At 43.0% G+C, this 21,705-nt stretch overlaps 1 protein-coding gene across 8 annotated transcripts in view; it reads right to left on the bottom strand.

The window, feature by feature from the left end:
• Runx1t1 (RUNX1 partner transcriptional co-repressor 1) overlaps nt 1–21,705 on the bottom strand; it is a 149,162-nt gene that overhangs the window by 94,859 nt on the left and 32,598 nt on the right. The window contains exon 1 of one of the 8 annotated variants that reach the window (XM_041657153.1): nt 10,456–10,725. The exons of the other annotated variants lie outside the window; for them this stretch is intronic. Within the exon in view, the coding sequence (XP_041513087.1) occupies nt 10,456–10,462 (7 nt within the window). The 5' untranslated portion in view covers nt 10,463–10,725. Of the gene's footprint in view, nt 1–10,455; nt 10,726–21,705 lie in introns of those variants that run through there. 8 annotated transcript variants of the gene reach the window in all.

Below are 21,705 nucleotides of genomic sequence, written 5' to 3'. Positions count from 1 at the left end.
CTTAGCTATCCTTGGTGCTTGGCTAACCCTGCAAATGCCATTAATCCCTATGGTATATCAGCAGTGAGTGGAAGGAGCCTCTGAGGTCAAAGAGGGTACTAGGTCCTACTGGAGCCTGAGTGACAAGCACTTGTAAAGCTGCCTGATATGGGTGCTGGGACCCCAACTCGGGTCCAGTGCAAAAGCCATATGTGTTCTCAACCATGGAGATATCTCTCCAGCCTCATTCCACCAAGAATTTTTTAAGAAGCACAAATTGAGAGAAACATAGAAGCCCTGCCAAATGGTCAAATTATCTTTTAAGGTGTATCATACTCCAGCAGGCTCTGAAACCTCAAGCTCTTACTCAGCACTTGCTGGAACAGATACAAAGGGGTAAAACCTTTTATTGAGAGCACTAAAATAAGGCACCATGCTTTTCCAGAAAATATACATATCGTTTACTGAATGAATTATCTCAGCAGTCTCTCGAGACTCAAGATAAATTTTACCAGCTTATCAAACTGCAACTCATCTGTGATCATTGATTTGAGAAACTGTTGGCTGAATATCCTGTGTAACTGAAAAGATTAAAATATTTTGTTAATATTTGCCTTTTGCAAAAATCTTACTCAGTGTGCCTGTTGGAAGACTGAGAACGTATACCCATCCTCCCACTAGAGACAGGAATGAAAGAGAAATGGCCAAACAGGAGCCGCTTCGACGACTCAGCACTCAAGGGCCCTTGCCACCAAGTCTGGAGACCTGAGTTTGATCCATAGGACGTAAATAGTAGAAGCCATTCGCTAATCTCCACACAAACAACATGACATAGACACCAACACACACACACACACACACACACACACACACACACACACACATACACAGTAAAATTAAAATGTATAGTTACACATGCCTTAAAATTAGATAGTTATAATGCTCCTATCAAAGTCCTCGGCTTTGTTTCTAATATCAGGCTGACTTAATAGATTTATTTTTAGTGTATTGCTTATTGTGTCACAGAGGGTGTGAACACTCTGGGCAGACATGAGTGTCAGAGAACAACTTGTGGAAGACAGCTCTTTCCTTCTACAACTTGGATCCCAAGGATCAAATTCAAGTTGTCCATGAGTTCAAGGCCAGCCTGGTCTACAGAGCACGTTCCTGAACATCCAGGGCTACACAGAAAAACCCTGTCTTGAAAAAAACAAAAACAAAACAAAAATTCAAGTTGTCAGGTCTGGTAGCAAGCATCTTTACTCACCAAACCATCTTTTGCTGGTCCAAACATTAATTTTTAACCAGAGCAAAGAAGCATAAAAATTATATTGTACAATGTTTATACCAGGTAAAACATATGTATCTCTTCAAATATTTGCCATTTCATGATAAACATGTTTCAAATCCTTTGTTGAAGTTCTTTAAAATAAACTACTGTTGATTCTAGTCATATTATTGTACAATCTCTGTCTGTCTGTCTGTCTGTCTGTCTGTCTGTCTCTCTCTCTCTCACACACACACACACACACACACCACAGTTTCTATCTAAATGCATCTTGGTGCCTCACTGATCAACCCTACCCCTCTCACTCTCACATGCCAATTAATTGTTACATGTTAAATTACAATACAGCAAATATAACGAATAATTAGATGCATTACATACACACTATAACTAACATGCTACTAGTGGCCAGTAAAGCCAGATGGTCAAAATACATATGTATTTTTTTTCCGTCATTGAAAGAGATTCTTGGTTCAAACTATTAAATATATTTTACAGAATTTACTCCTAATTTCACCTCATTAGTTACTAGGCTTTGCAAATTATTTCTTTCCTTTGAAATATTTGTGAGGTCTAGGCAACATCCACTCACTCATTTGTTAAGCAAACATTTGTTAGCTACTTTCTATATACTACAACACAGGGAGCCTGGAATGAAACTATCAAAACCAGGAAATCAAGACGTTAAGGGAAATGGCACCTTTATCAAGATGAACTGGTGATGTTTATTATGTCCACTTTAAACAGCAAAGGAAGAGAATGAGACTTGGAATAGCACAGACTGAAAGGGAAATGTGCACAGCTTCCAGCCCTTTATGGCATCACGCACCTAGACCTTCATGACATCACACACCTAGACCTTCATGGCATCACACACCTAGACCTTCATGACATCACATACCTAGACCTTCATGACATCACACACCTAGACCTTTATGACATCACATACCTAGACCTTCATGACATCACACACCTAGACCTTCATGACATCACATACCTAGACCTTCATGACATCACACACCTAGACCTTCATGACATCACATACCTAGACCTTCATGGCATCACACACCTAGACCTTCATGGAATCACACACCTAGACCTTCATGACATCACACTCATGATATTACACACCTAGCCTTTCATGACATCGTACTTAGAGAGGAGCCAGTGAGGGAGAACAGTCCACTTAGGGATCTATACCAGGACTGCAGCCCTCTGAGGGACCTACACTAGGAAAACAAGGAAAAAACAGCCATTTATTTAAATTTGAAAGCCCCATGGGCATTGAAGACTCTCACTAACAATGTTTTTTACTATCTCTCTCGCCAGTATGTCTTTGATTATCTGATTTCCAAGAAAGCACATGACTGAAAAAGGTAAAGGGTCGGCACAAGATAGAGAAGGTGGGCAGGTGACAGAGACAGAAAACCCCATGTATAGGGACAAAACTCACCAAGCACAACAATCTACAACAGTTGCTGTGAGCCACATACTTTCTCTTTTATTTTATGGCCAGAGTCTCTAATAATAAACCCTTGAACAGAGAAAGGTTTGAGACTGATCACACCTATTTTTTTTTTTTTTTTTGGTTTTTCGAGACAGGGTTTCTCTGTGGTTTTGGAGCCTGTCCTGGAACTAGCTCTTGTAGACCAGGCTGGTCTCGAACTCACAGAGATCCGCCTGCCTCTGCCTCCCGAGTGCTGGGATTAAAGGCGTGCACCACCACCGCCCGGCTCACACCTATTTTTCACAACTGTTTTAGCCTTTGTGTTTGGCAAACCCTGCCAAGAGAAAAATTGGGTTTCACCTCTGAGGTCTGTCACTCTTGATATTTTATAGACCCCACTGTTAGGAATGTGCTTGGAAGCCTAAACATTAAATATTAACTTTATTTCGTGAGTGATGTCTAAGGACATAAATCTTTATTTTTGATTCCTTAACCATATTTTGTTACTTAGACTGTGCGTCCACAACTAAGGCTAGAAGGGGGAGATGAATTACACACTAAGAGGACCCAAAGTTCTCCTGTAACTGGAGTAATACTTTGGAGGCAATGATAACCATGCATCTCGCAGGACCAGAAGATGGCAGGGTCCGGGCTTTGGCTCTAGTCTTAGCCTCGTCGAGACATATATTAAGCCTTCTGGGTGGGAAACTACATCAATGATTATCTTAAGAAACTCAAATTCAATCTTTCTGATTCCTCCCCATAGGCCAAGCGAGAGTCACCATAGGAACTGAGCCCTGAGGAAGGCAGAGAAAGGAGAGGTCACCAAGTTGAACGTCAATGGGAAGGCAAAGCCTTGCTCCGAAGTTCAGCAGTTGCCTCAAAGTTTCAACTAACAGCATCCATCATCCCCCTCCAGACAGCTAAGATGCTGGTCATTTCCTTTAATTCTTTCAGATTCTCATTAAAACCTAAACACATGGCAGACACCTCCTCATATCCCTTCTTTCTGGAGATTATTTTGCCTAATTACTGGCTAATTAATGGCTGAAAGCCAAACTACTGACCCACATCACATTCTTAGGAGTCCCTTCAAATTCATTTTTTTGTTCGAGTCCCAAGTATTCTGTGTGATGAGACACAGCAAGCAATCCCTCAAATGAAAGCGGGATTGCACGCACCTGTCTCTTATCACCTACCTGTGGGGAACAGTTCAAACCTTCTCAAGAAACTGCCCGCGATTAGAAATAAAACTAACAACTGCCTTTTGATTTGTGTTTTGGCTGGTCTTGCTTTTCTGGTGGCAGAAATGGCAGGAGCACCTGCTCCTGACAGTGCCCCTGCCCTCTGCTGCCTACAAGCCCAGGACCTCTGAGAGCAGAGCTGCAGCTCCCAGGGGTATCGCCACTGAGCAACCTTGCGTTTATTAACCACACGTTTAACAATTTTGCCTGTGCATGTGTTGAATATGTCATTTGCTTTCCAATTTATTTCTCATTGCAAACACGGGAAGTCACCTCCCTAGGTGAGCCAACAACAGACAGTTGGACTTCCTTATCTCAGCTTCCAAAGGAGACCACCACCAAGAGGTGGTGCCTTACCTAACCAGGACACTTTTGGCAGGCAATTTCTCTTGTGGGTTATGTTGCTGTTGTCCCTTTGGTTTTTGTTGTTGTTGTTGTTTTGTTTTGTTTTTGCTGGTTTATTTTGGAGATCGTGTCTCACCATGTTGTCTAACATGACCTCAAACTCATGGTCCTCCTGCCTCAGTCTCCGCCGTTCTGGTACTACAGACATTCACTACCACACACAGCTAAGGAAATCTACTGGAGGATAGTTACTCGCACTGTACCTTCAAGAGGAACCCATGAGGGCAGAGACAGTTTAAGCGCACATTCTACTCCTGTAAAGGACCAAGGTTCAGTTCCCAGCACCCTGTGTAGCTCAGAACCATCTGTAACTGCGGTTCCAGAAGGTCTGATGCCCTCTTCTGGTCACTCCATGCTCACAGGGACAGATATAGTCACAGGCAAAATACATGCATAAAATTAAAATAAAACAATCTCTTGTTTAAGAAAAAGAAAACTGGGAACATACTGAGAACATCGGGAGCTTAACCTGCGTTAGCCAAGATCATTCTTTGTAATTAAAGATAATGATGCTTTTCTGACTTTAATTTTAGCAAAGAGAGATACCATTTCCCTAAGCCCATCATGATGACCACACTCATGATCCTAACTCTTGAGGTATAGGATTGGGGACAGAAGAGCAGGCCTCAGCCATACAGAAAGTTCCAGGCCACCTTGGGCTACATAAGACACTGTCTCAAAAATAAACAAACAAACAAACAAATAAATAAATAAATAAGGTAGAAAGAAAGAAAGAAAATTATACCTTCTTTGCCTCGATTCTTCTAACTCAAACATCCCCCTTCTAATGTTCCTCTAGCCCCCATTACGAACAAACCCACCCCTATCACGTTGCTGCCCATCCATTCCTCTCTAAGAGAAAACAGGGGATCCAGATTTAGCAGGTAGCCCAGAAACTCCCATCTAACTTCATCTACTTGTCCCTGGGCAAACAACTTCAGATTTCAACCTTGGTGAGAAGAGCATTTGCAGAGGTGTGCAGAGAAGGAACAGAGCCCGCCCTGACACACAGGGCTTTCCATCGCTTTCCACCACAGGCTGCTCCTCGCTCCTGTTTCCAAACAGTAGCTTGCAAGCTCCCTCTGAGATTAAGGTTTCTTAGGTCCTTTGATTGCAACTCTATAGGTTGAAAAACATAATTAAGCTAGACATTCTCAGAAAGCACATTTACATTAATATTAATTAATGCAAACAGCTGTTTGAGAAAGCCAGCCAGATCAAACTGTGACTTGGTCAGGTGTGACATCCTATTGTTCTCAAGTTATGAGTCATTTAAGTTAATGGCTTACTCCTCGAGCTACGGTTAAATACCAGGGAACTGCAACCGCACGCAGAAACTGCTTTCTGAAATGCTACATTCTTCCTGCACCCAAGGGTTTCAATTCAACCAAACAACAAAGAATGCCCCATTCTTAGCGCTAAAGCAACACATCCAAAAGCCGCTAAGTTTCCTAACTGGGCCAGAAAGGAGACAAGCAAGCTTACTAATGAGGATTTAACTGGCCTATGGCCATCCTTTACCCTAGAAGTTTCTGACTGCTAAAGCATCTACGAGCATTTTCACCTCTGGTTCTTTTACAGGACCCCACACCCAGGATCCACTCATTTCAACGTGAGCCCCAGGCTATAAACACCCTGAACAAAAGGCAGGAGCGAACCACAGTTATTTTAGTTTGGTACCTGACATATTCTGAGCTACGTGCAAACGCCCCCCCTTTTCTGGTTGTCATGTCATATTTTCGCCAGGTTTGGTGGCACATGCTTTTCAACCCAGCACTTGGGAGGCAGAGAGAGGTGGGTCTCTGGGAGTTTGGGGCCAGCCTGGGCTAAATAATGAGATCTTGCTCAAAAACATGCTCCCAATGAGCCATATCTAACTCCTTCTTTCCAAACTGTTATAAAGTTACAGGTGCAGTGTTGCCCAGGCTGAGTGTTTGAGGTCATGGGAGTTTCTCCCACAGAGCTCGACAGTCCTCAAGTAGGAGAGAAGAAACAAGGAAGCATGATTTAGGGCTGGGGGCAGGGAGGACAGAACAGAGAGCCTGGCTGTGACGTGTTTGCACAATTCCAGTAAAAGAGCATTTAGAAGCAGCACGGAAGACGGGGGACTAGGGGAAATCTAGGAATGAATGACTGGACAGGCCCCTTTGCCTGTGTGAGCCTCAGCTTCAGCCTCTCTAAACCAAATGTTTGCAAGATCAACTTCTGGCTCTAACGACGAAGCAGAAAGCTGTTTGGTATCAGAATTACCACGCCATCTCTGTAATCGTCAGTTATCAGCACAGAGATGATGAGTTGCGGGCATTTCTAGACAACATAATGCCCACTAAGCAAATGCTATTTAGGAAATGAAAATGAACCAACGACTGGGGCTTTTTGTGGGTTGTTTGCTTTTGTTTTGTTTTTTGAAAGAGGCTCCTATGTAGCCAGGCTGCCCTGAAAGTCTCTAAGCAACAGAGGATAGCCTTAAGTTGCCTCTACTTCAATTCTGTATCTATGAAACCTACAGAAATTATAAATAACCTCCCTCCTCCCCCCCGCCAAGGAAAAAAGATGAAAAATATTTTTCAGTAGACTGTATACAGAGACATAAACTATAAACACTTTCAAGTTATGTAAAATATATAGAACTGAAAGGCCAGATACTGAGAAATGCTAACAGAAAAGAATTTAAAAGAGAAAGGTATAAGGTGAGAGGGTTTGAATAAAAGTTGAAACTTTGGAATTTATGCTACAAAGAGGTAATATCTGAATAATCTACATTTACAATTGGGTCATTATGGCTCATATAGTTTTCCTTCAATCGCGGTCATGAGGCTTATTTGGAACGCAAGAGTCAGCCTAACAAGATGGCAAACTGACTTGCAAGTTGAATCAGCATTGATAAATGAGTGTAATGTTCTTATTCGTGCACAACAGAATTTACATACATCTATTAAATTGTACATATGTAACCAGCTGCATCGCCCAAATGTCCAGTTACAAGGGACACTAACAGGGGTCTGTCCATGGCAATTGCACTTCTGGTTTTGTGTTGAGTTTTTTTTTTTAACACACACACACACACACACACACACACACACACACACAAATCATCGGTTGCAAGCCTTGATGTCAAAAACAGAAAAACAAGCCTAGTACACAGTGGCTATAAATGCCAAATCAATTTTCAGCAGATAATAAAGTCCGTGTTTTACAATCAGCAATGCACTGTTTTACTACCCAAAAATGTAAGCTAATAATATATAGCTCTCCTAAATGGAAAATGCAGATACGCTGTTAAAAAATGGGCTGGCTGTGAGAGGATGGATCGTTCCTGCAGGGACCTTCTCTGAGCTGTGTGTAAGTGTTTTGAAAATATCACATGATGTGGCCATGTGTTAAAAATTACAGCCAGTTAAGTTCTCTGCTAGGAAAAATATGTGGGCAATTTAGGAAATGCACTCCAGGATGGAGATGTCTTAAGTAAAACCAGATTTTCAAAACAAACCCTTTTTCCCCCCTTTTGGAAACTTGAACTTAAAAAAAAAAAATTCCCGGCACATCTGGAGAGCAGGACCATTGAGAAAGGGTGGTCTGACCTAATGCTAGCCATCTTCTCAAAGAACAGCACTATTTCTGGGCTCCGGGGACTGTGCTCACTGACTGTCCTTTTAAGGAAGCAGTCCTCCATGCACTCTGGAGGTCAACGCATGTTGTTTGATAATAGTACTCAAAGACTGATAAAAACATAAATATTTCAAAAAACTTGGGACTACTTTCGCTTGACACAATATAGCACCAAGGTCTCTCCTTCCATTTCCTTCTCTTATGTACAAGGGTCAGCTTGTCAAAAAAAAAAAAAAGCAAAAGCAGTGATGGGCAGTGAGGTCATACTTCTTCCTGAGTTCAGCAGCTTAAGCAGAGCTCACTTCTCTAAGCCTGCACGAGCTCCTTTGACTTTTCATAGCTCACTCTGTAACAGTGAGTTATCAACCGCTAACAGGAGGAGGGGGTGTTCTTTTCTCAAAACAGTTCCACAAAAGCCAAAATTAAAACTTCTTCTTCACCTGCCCACTCCCAGGATGCTGTGTGCCTGAATAAGCTCAGAGTCCACCCATCTGTTTCTAGTGACTCTCAGCTTTAGAAGAGACATCTTAGATCTGACGACTATCACAGCAAGTCTGAGATGAGGAACCACTTCTGACACTTGAATTACTAACAAATAAATTAGAAAGCTGATATTTAAATGTGTAGGCAATAAAATTCTACACAGAATGTTCTATTAAAAATGCAAAGCTACCCCCAAAGTGGCTAAAAAAATGTTTGTAAATATAAATGTACATGAATGGACTGAAATATGCTAAAAACATATTAAGAGGTAGTCAATCTGATCCTAGACTTAAAAAAACAATAATACAGATGGGTGTCAAAAAGAGTATCAGATCTGCTCGAGTGTGGTCATCCTGGAATGTGCTCACAGTCACAGCTTTTGATAGACTCTGCATCCAAGAGCAAGGCTCTCTAACACGGAGGAAGGGAAAGAGGGAAGAAGGGAAGGAGGGAGGGAAGGGGGAGGAAGGGAGGGAAGGAAGGAAGGGGGAGAGAGAGCACCCATACTTCAGAACACCAATACAGAACCAGTCAGATATTAACAACTAAACGCTAAAGCCAACTTGCGAGGGCAAAGCCTTAAGAACAGTTCAATGCTTTGAAGATTACTTTAATAAACAAGTGAAGAGCAGGGAGAAGAGGCCCTAACCAGTCCCCATCCCTTAGTATCACACACAAGTGGCTTTGGTTCCATTTTACCAAAATACCACCGACTCCAGAGGATGCTGCTATATCATGTAACACTCATCTATTAAGAGCATTAAAACAAAGAACATTTGAATTCTAAAATTTACATGAAACTGTGGTCCGATGATCTGGCAGAATAAAAAATAAATAAAACACAAGTCCTTTCACACCAATTCCATATGATACACCAGGGGTATATTTCCTCTTCAGTTGCATGGCACATACAAATCAGATGAAAACTTAAAGGGTTAAAATGACCTTTCTAAGACCTCGGCTATTATCCTTTTGGTAAAATGAGCTTCCTAATAGTTCAGCCTCTGTGCATCCCTAGTCCCTCAAACAACAAGCAAAGTGCAATCCTGGACGGACCCATCCTTCCCACACACAGATCAGTGGTGATAAGAATGGACTCCGAGATGGATCCTAAAGGGGAAACATTCCTCCAACAACTGGCGATGCCCACACACAACTGTGGCTGCAGAAAACTGGCAGATAATGTTTCAAAACACCATCTGGGAGGTGCGCAGACTCTGACCAAGCACAGGCGCTTCTGCCTGCCCTACCCAAATAATCTGCACATCAGCCAGCTGGAAGCCCTGCGTGCCCTGCCTTCATCCACTCTGCACTCTGCACAGGACAGTTGAGAGTTCTCCAGAGCAGCGCGGCAGAGACAGCCCCTTCTCCTCAGCGGGCTTCACAGGCAGAGCCTTCCTTGGCAGCAACCACAGAAACAATCCAGTCTCCAAAGATAATATTTTCCGGGGAAATTGCCATACACTAAATTTCCAGGGATACAAGAATGTCACTAATCCAGCATACTTCCAAACGACCAGATTTCAATTATTTACATGATAACATCTAAAGACTATGATTTAGGGTAAGAAATCCCTTCTAGTGCCAAAGCTTCCTTCATCTTCTTTAACATAAACAGCTCTTCACAGACCTTCTCCTAGAAACCTTCCATAATCAAACTCTCTCCACAAACAAACATCCAACATAGAAAGTGCAGATGACAGTCCTAAAACCCAGAACAGAGACAGCCCTTCTTAGTGACGCTGACCCCCTATGTAAACCGCTCAGGCAAAAGCATCCTCGGCAGTCCTCTCCCTCTGCTGCAAAGGCATACCGCTCTGTGCCCTGTACTCCTACCAGATTTTAATAGCTTTCTTTATGTTGCTTCCCAGTCACACCTCCAGCACCCCACAGTCTCTCCCTGCCTTCAGCCCATGCAGCAGTGGCAGGGCAGTAGGTGTTTTCCATGCATGCTAGAGAGTAAAGCTTCCTTCCCTTGCAAGAAAAGAGGGCTCACTCACCAGGCATCCTGGAATCCAGCGTGTAACACACTGAAAGCGACTCTGTGTTAAGAGGGGGTGCGATGCAGGCTCATGCCTCCTGTTCTGGAATGTGCGGGGCGGTGGAGAGGAGGGCCATCAGAGGGGCTGGGGCGGCATGGCCCCAGGCAGGGAGCTGGGCGCGTGCGCCTGCCAGCCAGAGACAGATGGAGAGCTGACACTCCGGATTGCACTTGGAGCAGAAATGTGGAAGATGACAGGAGCACATGTGGCCTTGAACCCAGCCCTGTCTCTTCAGGCAGAACAATGACAGGGACGTGTGTGCAAAGTATCACAACTCCTGCCTCCCCTTCTCCACTCTACCTCCCGCCTCCGGGTCCAGAGCACCAAAAAGCAGAAAGTGAAATGCAGAAAGATAAGCTAAATGCTGAATAATTCATTCACCACCCCCACCCACGCTCAAAGTTAACCCTTATCTTGCCAAAAGAAGGCAATGTTGACCTGGCCCCCAAGGCTCTCACTGCAAGGCTTCCTTCCACTTCTAATTTTAACAGACATTACTGGGAAGTAAGGCTCAAAACAAACAAGGGCACAGACCCACAAAGCTCTCTTATTGATCTGGAAATCCCGGACAACCTCACGACATCTTGTAAGACTGTGTGTTGTGCCAGCTCACCGTCCGGCACAGAGTACCGGGAGTATTATCTCATCAGCTTCCTGGTGGCATGTGTACAACAGACCCCTCTTTTAGAAGCGGAATCCAACCATTTTTAGTGTACTAGGGAACTTTGAATCCCCTGGGATCCCATGTTGATAGGCTCCAAACATTTCCAGTTTACCCTTTCTGCTTTGCATAGAGATCCACAGGAGACAAAAACAAAATCTTTACTATAAAATAAAACCTTTTCAAAAGCTGAACAATCAAGCCCTCCCTCCTGATTTCTGAATTTTTTTTTTGCTTTTTTTTTTTTTTCACACACTTAGATGTTTGTCCTGACCGTGAATAACACATACCCAGCCTGGTTCAATGGGCTCTCTGCCTATTAAGCTTTAATGGACACCATGATATATAAAACGAGGAGCCTTTGTTACAATGCTTTATCTAAAGCTGGCTATTTTCTTCTCAGCGGTCTCTCTTTAGTCCTTTGTAAAACATCCTTGCCTTGTAGGAGAAACATAAGCCTGCTTGCCTGCTTTGCACGCCTGTTTCTAAACACTCACAAAACGCAGGACAATATCGTTCTCTTCCCAACTCTTCTGTACGATTTAACACTCTTCCCTGGGTCTGTGTTGTTTGTTTGTTTTAACCACAGGGCTGCATGGTGGTCGATCCCTCAGGCTCTACCTTTCCAAAGCACATCCAACCCTCTAGACACAGAATTTTCTACTAAACAATTCTACTCAGGACTGACCAACCAGCCAGCTCAGTGACCATGAAGACAGGATCAGCCCCTTTAACCCTTGCTGCTCTGGCAGTGAGCAACATGCCCTTCGCTTATTTGACAGTTTCTATAAGCTTTTGTCAATTTGGTTTTTACTCCCTCTCCTGGCTGCCTTCAAGCAATTCTAAAAGACCCCCTCTGAAAACAGGCAGTGATTCCTCCCTCTACCTATTGTCCTCCCATCCCCCTGCCCAAGAGTGTTTCAGAACACAAACCCACGCCACACTCTGCACAAACAAAAAATAGATCATCTTTGATAAACAGCACGGATCGATAAGAACTTCTACAGCCCCTGAACACTGTACCCGAGAAGGGCTGCTTCAGCCAGTGAACCCCCCAAAAATCCATCACTGTCAGAGCCTACTTGTAAAAAGACTACAATTCATAATGATTACTCCACTCTGTCACTAATAGTATACTACATTCTATTTATGAGGCCAATCTTTTTGTTCATCTTAGTTAGATGTCACTTGTAATGAGGTTCTGTGTAATGGATTTCAGTTCGGTGAAGGACCGAGCACAAACACTCTGGTGACAGAAAGCGTTATAGTATGCATGAGTGTGATCATCAATTATCAGGGCCTTTATGGAATCCAGAATCCTAAATCGGAATATTTTCATTTTCTTTTAAAAGAGTATTTTTTAAAAGCCACTCAGTGCTACACCACACTTTTTTATAATGCTATACCTATGTTAGAAAGAAAACATGTTCACAGTGGGACCCCCAGCCTTCCACCAACATGCACGGCAAATCACTTCTAAAATAGAAACCAGATGACAAAATGCAATACACTTCGAGAAAACTGGATGATATGTGGTTTTAAAACTGGGTCTTAATATCGGTACACTCCACGCCTCTAAAGCACAGCTCGGAAAATTGAAGTTCCATAGGCTGTGCGATTATGTATCTTTTCTATGTGTAAAAAAGCTTTTTAAGCTGTTATCTGACTACAGTAATTGCCACTTTAAATTGATCCACGTCAACAAAACCTGGATCCCTGGAGATTCTCACCTAGAAGTCTGATTGCAGAAAGGGCCTGGCTGAACGTGCAGCGGAGGCTGGTTCAGCGTGTTTCTCAAGGAACCCATCCCCATCTTTAGCCCAGAGACAGGCAAAGCTGCAGCACCATTTGGCATCTCTCCGAGCTGGGAAACCTGGATATGTATAGATACAGTGACTCGGACAGAAATAACTTACCCTTTAATAAAAAGAGTACGAGGAGCCAAGATCTCTAACCTCCAAACCGTATAATAAAAATAGACAATCGATAGCGTGACAAATGTATTTATATAGGTGAAAGATGAGCCGCGACAAAGAAGGCGAGCGTGTGCTGGAAAAGTTTTCTCCAGTGAAAAACACTGTCCTGTATCACCGTCCATGTGTAGTTCGGAAAATCAAAATATATTCCAAACAACAAAGAATACATTAATGATCCATCAAGCACTTTCTCAGAAAAGTCATGGCCATTAATACATAACTTTTGATTTCATAGAAAGCCTATTATTAAAGGCAGTTTTAAAATGAGAGTTATCTAAACTGTCACTTTCAAAATCAGCAAATGTAGCCAGTAATGACATACTGGACTCACTAAAGAAGAGGAAAAAAAAAAATACGTGACTGGTTTTGTGACGGCAACTTCGTATCACTCATCCGAGCCACGCCACGCCACGCCACGCCACGCCACTTCCACAGCAGAACAGCCCAGTCTTCCCTTTGTTCAGATCTGACTCAGCCCCAGACAACAGCCATGCAGGGGCATGATCTGCAGCAGAGAGACCTCCACCCTGCTGAAGAGAGAACTGCGCAGAAGCTTTTCCAGGGCCTTCTCAGCTCCCCTCCCTGCCTCTTGCAGACAGTTGTGTTACACTGTGCCTGCACACAGTGGGTATTAAGTGAGTTAATTCAAAGGATCTGGAACCTCATTGATCCTAATTGAAAGCAATACACCCAACCAAATACTTTCCTACCCCATCTGCTCTGGCCTGCCACCAGCTATTCAATACAAGAGAATTAATAGTTTCAGATATTCTAACCGGCCCAATAAAGGCACACTCATTTAAGGAGGGCTGCATTAACAACGTGAAAAAACAAGGGCAAAATGGGTTCAAATGGAGCATTTCACTTCTGGTTGGCTTTCAGCAAGCCGAATAAGGTTTATTCTGACTTTTTGTGTGCAAGACTTGATAAACTGAATGCGAAGGCACTCAGTGATCAGCCAACGAGCATTGATGAATGGCCACGGAGACCCCCCTGCTCTCGGGGAGACCCTTCCACAAAGTGGCGCACCAGCTTGAAAGGGCGGGCTCACAAATGTCCAGATTTCTCCGCTTGCTTGTTCCACTTTCTATCTCAGACCACTGGCCACCAAATGAGGCTGACATATTGGAAAATAATGTTTTATGGGCGAGTGGTAAAAAATAAAATGGAGGCATTAGCTCTGCTTTCAAATTCAAATCTTCTGGTTTTGTCAGACCCCAAAGGTTTTGATTTTCCACCCAGCTGGAAGCTATTAGTGTCTTCTAAAGGCGTCCCACTGACAGGGCAAACCTACCTAATGTGGGAGCCGTTGGGTGGAAGGAGATGGACCTCTTCGGATGATTTCCTAACTAACTTCTCGTCACTCTGACAGTCGATTAAATAGATACAACACCCAGTAAAAACGTACGTTAATTTGTTTCTGCCCCTGAAAGACATTTGAAAATGTATTAAATAAAGGCCATAATAGATTGTCTCCTGACAAAGATAAATCCAATTATACTTTGTCTGCAAGGAAACAAATGGCGTATGTTTTAGGCTATAACGTAAGATACAACCAAGCCCGAAGAAATGAGTGGGAAAGAAAATAAGTCATAAAATTCACGGAGTGTTCCATCGTGGTGAGAGGGGAGCTGTCATCTTTTCTATAAATGCCTGCTGTAAAGAGATAGACACAGTCAGACGATTTCTAGTATTTTCTTTGGGGAATGATTGGCAAGCACTTGCACTTCCTCAACTGTCAGCTGGCACCCAGAAAGAGACCAGGAGAACTTTGCTTAATTGACAATGGAGCAGTGTTGTGACTGCCACCTTAAGAATCTGAACGGTGGTGTATAAACATATTGGGGTCAAAGGATCTTGAGGGCTGTCCTAGAGGGCCAAAGTAGGATGCAAGGAAATGAAAGGAGACAGGCTGGAGAGAGAGAGCTTGTCGCAGTAGGTGATTACACAGAAATTACGGAGGCAGAAAGGCTTGGACCATGTGCAACGAGATGGACAAGGTCCCCTCCATCCTGTGGAGAACATGTTATGTGGTCTTTGTGACATCCTATGATTCCAGGCCAGTGGGAGGCAGGGCGGTAGATGGTGACATCACAACCCCTACACTTCACCTTCATCTTCCACTCTCTAATACTAATGCAAGAGTAATGTCTTCCTAATAATCCAGTCTCTGTGACATTTTTCCACTCTTAACCATGTTTGTAAAACAAAGCAGCACATGCAAACATTTTGACAGGTTTTTGTTTGTTTATGTGTGCTTGTTTTTTCAAGACAGGTTTTCACTGGGTAGCCCTGGCTGACCTGGATCTCACTCTGCAGACCAGGCTGGCCTCGAACTCACAGAGATCCATGTACCTCTATCTGCTGAGTGCTGGGATTAAAGGCGTGCACCGACCACCACTGCTACCTCTACACCTGGCATTTTTACAGTTTTTTAAGCAATGTATTTGATTTAGGGGCTCTGGTCAACAAACGCTATCTAGCCAGACATGGTGATGCCTACCCTTAATAACAACACTCAGGAGACAGTCAAGTCTCTGAAAGCTTTAAGACCAGTCTGGTCTACATAGCAAGTTCTAGGCTAGTCAGAGCAACATAGAAAGACCCTATCTCCAAAAAGAAAAAGAGAGAAAGAAAGAAACCCTCAAATACACATACACACTTCACGTACGGAAGCAAATGTTTGTTATTAATATTCATAAATATGTAGATTTATGTGCATTTGTGTAAAATAAAGTCTTAAAAATATTACTTGCTAGCAGTAAATAGAACCTGTTATTTGTAATTATTATTTATTTATAATAGTGACAGTGTCTTTATAGTATCATAATATATTATATACTTTTGGTAGTAGACAGCCTTTGACTTGTACTATCTAAGAAACACTAAAATCTAGAAACTGCTTTAACATGAACTTTGGTTGAACATTATTGTATGCAAATGAAACTTAAGCCTACTAATGTTCTTAATAGTAGATTTTTCCACAGAAAAAGTGGTTTAATTTTTTTTTTTTTTTTAGAGTTTAAATAAAAACACTCTGGGTTTAACCTATAATGAAGAATACTGGCTCTACAGAACTCTCCCTTCAAATAAAACCATCACTCTCTGATTAGAAAGCTAGATCTTTGAGATATCTATTTGCACACAAATCTGCAGATAAGTTACCATTTCCATCCCATTTTCTAACCTCAAACCCACGGGGATAAAATAGAAGGTACCTAACTCCTCTGCCCTGTCCCCGTGACAAGGCCTCTAACACTATATGGAAAACCTTTGTCTCAATGTCACCACCTTCCCATCTTGACTAATGGCTAGTTAGTTTTGTTAAAATGCAAGGGTGATGGCGTATGCTCCAATGAACTTTCCCTCCTCTCAGCACCGGAGACAAAAACCCGCAGCTCTGCCGTGCGCAGGCAGCCATCTGGACAGCTTTCCCTCAAAGCCCAGCCCACACCACACTGCAGGCAGAATCAGAGTGCTCCAGAGCTCTGTGGGGCTATTCATGACATACCAAGTTCACATTCTCTGCTTGTAGGCTTGCAACAATAAATGCTAATGAGGGCTATGAATGACAATTTCAAAGACAATGAAAAGGTCTCCAAATCCCTTGCATATGGAGACACTGTTTTCCAAACTTCACCTTCTGTTGCAATGCTGTCAGAATCTAAAGGATTAAAAAAAATAATAATGACCTAAGGAAAACAATAAGATGATGAAAGCCGAACTGAATCCTTAAGATTTCCAGAGAAAGCGATCGGCACAGGGCCAGCAAACAACTGACTTTACCAACCACAAACAACCCCATGAATTCATAAGGCACCTTTGATCTCCATTACCCTTGTATCGTGGACAGGACGCTCTTGCTAAACACTGACACACCACCCTTTCGAGCCTGCAATGCATTAATCCAAAAATAATTATAACCAGCATGGTGCCCATCATCATTCTTGTGCCGAATAGAAGATATTCCACATATTTTATAATAACTAAAAACAAAACAGGTTTTCTTCCGGTAACATCCTGGTCGTAAGGACCAACACGACAGCAGAGGCGCAGAGAGGTGCCGCTAGTTCGAAGCCTGCCTGATCTGCACAGCAAGTTCCAGGCCAACTATGGTTTCTGAGTATAAGGCCACACCCCCCAAAACCGCAAACATAATAAATATTTAGAAATGATCACATGTGACATGGTTCTGGCAGTGCGATTTCACGGGATGGTCATTCTCCAAACCCTCTAAAATGGGCATATATTATACTTTGAACCAAATAGATTCTATATAATACATATTGCTTTCAATGAAATTAAAAAATAGAACAAAAAATCATAAACACAGGAATATTTTAAACATCAACAAAAATATTCTTCTTGTTGTGGTTAGAGGAACTGCCTAGCAGCTAATTCTTTTCATTAACACAGACGTAAACACTTCCAACAAAATCCACCAGGGGGAGCAAAGACACAGCAATACAAGGATGGCAGATTTTTTTTTTTTTTTCCACCCTCTGGTCATATTTTTCCCTCAGTGCTTTTTGTCTCTAGCAAACGCCCACCTGTATTTCTCCACATTGCAAATTCTTAAAGTCTAGGCACATACACTAATTTGTTACTTTCTACATAGATTCAAACTTACTAAAACAACAACAACAACAACAAAAACCTTTTAGCTATAAAGAGTTCTATTACCAAATTTTACTCCAAAATGAGTTTTATTTGCCCGAATAATTCCCAGCATAGCAAGTCTGCTAGAGTACCAGGTGAATTTTAAAATTTATATTTTATAATGACCCCAGAGACGTCCATCACTCATAGCTCTCCCCCCACGCACGACCAGGCAGAATAGAATTCGTTGCTGGATAGTCTTAAATATAGATAGTAAGTAGAGTGCTTCAAATCTTCCAATCTCAGCTCAATTCACTTAGCAACTTCAACACTTACTTCCACTTAATAGAATTACCCTTCATTATATGTCTCAGAAAACAAAAACAAAAACACTTTTTATGTGAACATGTCCCTTTTGCATTCCTGTTTGTAACTGGTACAAGGACAAGTTCCTAACACAGTTGTTCACCTGCTCTTGGCTGCCCAGTCTCCTCTCTTCCACATCACCTTTTCTGTCGGCTTTCCTCAAAGTAGACAGGGCAAACTCACCTGAAAGCCAGAGCTCCAACCATTTGTCTCCCAAGTCCTCTCCTGCTACACTGCACCCAGGGCTAGCATCCCCTGCATCCCAGAAAAATGGGACTGCAAGACAACCAACCAACCATGAGCACTAGAGCTGCTGGATGGGGATGCACAGGAGAGTCTGTCTGTCTGTAAACAATGAGTTAGGAATGCTGGCAGTGGCTACAAATATATTTTTATGGTTTTTCCCCGTGTGCATGCTGGTGTTGAAAGGAGAAATACACTGAAGGAGACGCAGCAGCCCACTACATAAATAAACAGGAACGAGCCTACCCATAGAGAACTCCAGGCAGAGTGACTTAATGCCTGTTGGGTAACAGACCACCTGGCCAGGTCTGTCGCCAGGGACACCAGGCTAATCCAGCCATTTAAATGATTATACACTTTCCCCTGGCACAGTACACAAATACTCAAACACAGACATTATATCCACAAAGGTAATAGAAATAAAAAGTTTCAAAAATAATTCCCACCAAATACTTTCCTACAAAGTCCAACTGGGTGCACAAAAGGGGTGCACAGAACCTATTGCTCGGAGCTGAGCTACGTTTGTGCCATCTTCAGAAGAACAAACTGTTCTTTTTACACACCCGCAACTCTTATTTGTATTTATGTAGGATAACGTGTGCCTTTAAAGGCTAAATGTCCTTCATACTGCACGGCAGAGTCCTCATGAAGTATTTGGAAAAATCCAAATTACTGCAACACATGTAGCCACACTTTCCTCTGATTCTGAAGGAAAAAGTACAACCACCCTTGCTCCCCACCCAAAGGGAGGACACTTCAGCAGCCCCACACTATAGATAAGGACGCTGCCAGACTTCCTCTTGGGAAAGGTAAGGTCTTGTTATATCCCAGAGACCTTTCAAAGGGTTCCATCTCCAAGCACTTCTTAGTCTGTTTTCACTGTGTGATTCCCCAAGGTTAGACATACTGCTAACCAATATTATTTCTCACCACCTCCAGCTTCCTCCAAGGGTGTGTGCCCCTTTTCACTGTGAATGTCAACACTAATATTCAAATTCCAAGGAAACAGAGAAAGACCCAAATGTCAAAAATTCTATTACCTTTCGTTTCAAACGGGATATTCAATATTCACATATGATTAATCATCTTGGAACTGTTAGTTTCACAAGAAATTATGGATTAGTGAGTCTGACCACACAGTAGCAACCACAGGGATGCCATCACACAGGTTTGAAAACTGAGGTCTCCGTCTTCTGCTGGCTAACATGTGTTGGAGTGAGTGAGAGGGATTGAGCCACAGCAAGGCCAGAAGTAGGAAAGGAAGGAGCCACATGTTTAAATCCTTTGCAGAAAGAGGGAAGCCAAGCCTATCTGTCAATATAGATCAGAAGCAATGAGCAGGGGACTCAGCCCTGGCAGGAATCTCAGATTCACAGCCAAACCCTCTTACACACAATGCCTGAACCAGACTGAGGCTGTGACAGACAGGGCAGGCCTTGCAGGATGTCAGAGCGCCAGGAGGCTGCAGGAGATGCTGGGCTTTCCCACACTGCCAGGCTGGCTGTTTTGCTCTTCAGGTAATTAAACAAGGAAGCGGGGCTGCTGGGTAAGAGCTGACCCTGCAGCCTTGGCTCCGCAGATCAACTTCCCCAAGCACTGCCTGGAGCATGGGTAGAGGGCCCCCCTTTCACTCTCCAGCATTTCCTCTCTCCACCCCTTCCAAAATCTTCCAAAACAATTCCTGCTGCCTACAAAAAGATCCCATCCATGCACGAATGTGAACTTACAGGTGAGGACCTCTCCTGGCAACCCAAACATCACTCAGCACAGGTGAAAGAGAAATTACCCGAATCACAGGGCTTTAGTAGAGATTCAGATACAGCAAACTCAGGTCGCACAGCAGTGTCTTCACCAAAGTCAGTAAAAGAAAAAGCATTACTCCATTGTGTTAATGTGCGCTGAATTGCAAGACAACTCTTCAAATTCAACCAATGCTAGTAAAAACGGTTTCTGATAGCCTTAGTTCACAGATGAAGCATTTCTTCTAATAGTAACTCATACAATTGTTTCAAGCTTTGATAATTGTCATTAATACCAGGAATTCACACCAAGAATCACTAAGAATTTTACTTAAACAAAATTCTTTAGTGTTTTTTTTATATCCACTATCACCACTGAGGGTCAGGAAGGTGGGAAAAAAAAATCTCCTAGAAGATAAGAAAGTCCCACTTGAAGTTTGTGTGCACACACACCAAGCAATGATTAGGCTTCCTACACACAATATAGTCTCCCTTCCTTCATTTCAAAATCCACAGAGCAAAATATTGGCTGTAAGAGACAGAGACCAAAAGAGGGAAGAGCACAAAAGCAGGCCTGCTTGTCTGTGTTCGACACAAAGAACATTAAATGAAAACAACTGGCACACTGCCAAATTCCTATAGAGGCAAAGAGATTCAAATAAATTGATTTCACGCATCACACTGACCTGGGATCAGTGTGCAACGCTACAATAAGCTCAGAGCGCCATGTGGGGCAGAGCTCATTAATGCTATCATACCTTCAAATATAACCACCACAACAAAAAAGGAACCCCAAATCAAATAAATACAGGCACTGCTTAAAAAAGCAATTTTACTTAAGAATGAACTTTCCTATTCTGCTACTAATACTCAAAGGTGTGTGAGGCACTGCTGATAGGCACGCTCTCTGCTAATGCAAACATGGCCCTGGAATCTATGCAATCTATGAAAACTGGTAGCATCTAAATATCCCATTCCATACGCAGGAACATGCAGAAACACACAGCACCCTGCATGTATTTCTTGTCACTCCTTCCTTTCAGCGTCCTGACAGCCAAGAGATTTTTATTTTTAATACACCAAATACTGTAATAGACCCATGTCAGAAGTGTCCTTAAGAGCTTATAAGGGCAAGTTTTTCAGGCAAGATACCAGTCCCACGGGCTCCGAACACAGGTACCCATCACAAGAGCACCTACTAAGAGAGAAGAGCTCCACAGGCACTCTAGGGAAGCAAGCACAGGCGCCTGCAGGCTGGCAAGCTGCATGCTGGGCATGCTCCCTGCCTAGGGGCGCGGCTCAGTGTTCCAGTGTGAGGCTGTCATGCCTATGGCCCTGAGGTTCACTCTGAGCACCAAAAACAACCATAAAACAAAACAGAAAAGCCACCAGAGTGAAACACAGCAGCATCTCAGCTTCTCCAGCTCCCACTGGCTGTGTGCCCCTGGGCTCTGCTTTCTGCCTCAGAGTCCCCACACAAACCAGACTCTGGCGCCTCCTCAGGCTGTTCGCACTCAGAGCGCCAGCTTTTCAGCTGGTAATTCTTTGCTTTGTCTGCTTCCAGATTACAACTCCAGGAACGCAATGGATTCCAGGTGCTTGCAAATGCAAAGGTTGTGCGGGG

The sequence above is a fragment of the Microtus oregoni genome, unplaced genomic scaffold (assembly GCF_018167655.1).
Source record: "Microtus oregoni isolate MIOR12 unplaced genomic scaffold, Mior012 000008F_ref0000371, whole genome shotgun sequence".
In the NCBI taxonomy this organism is placed as follows: domain Eukaryota; kingdom Metazoa; phylum Chordata; class Mammalia; order Rodentia; family Cricetidae; genus Microtus; species Microtus oregoni.
This window is presented reverse-complemented; position numbering and strand designations above follow the sequence as displayed.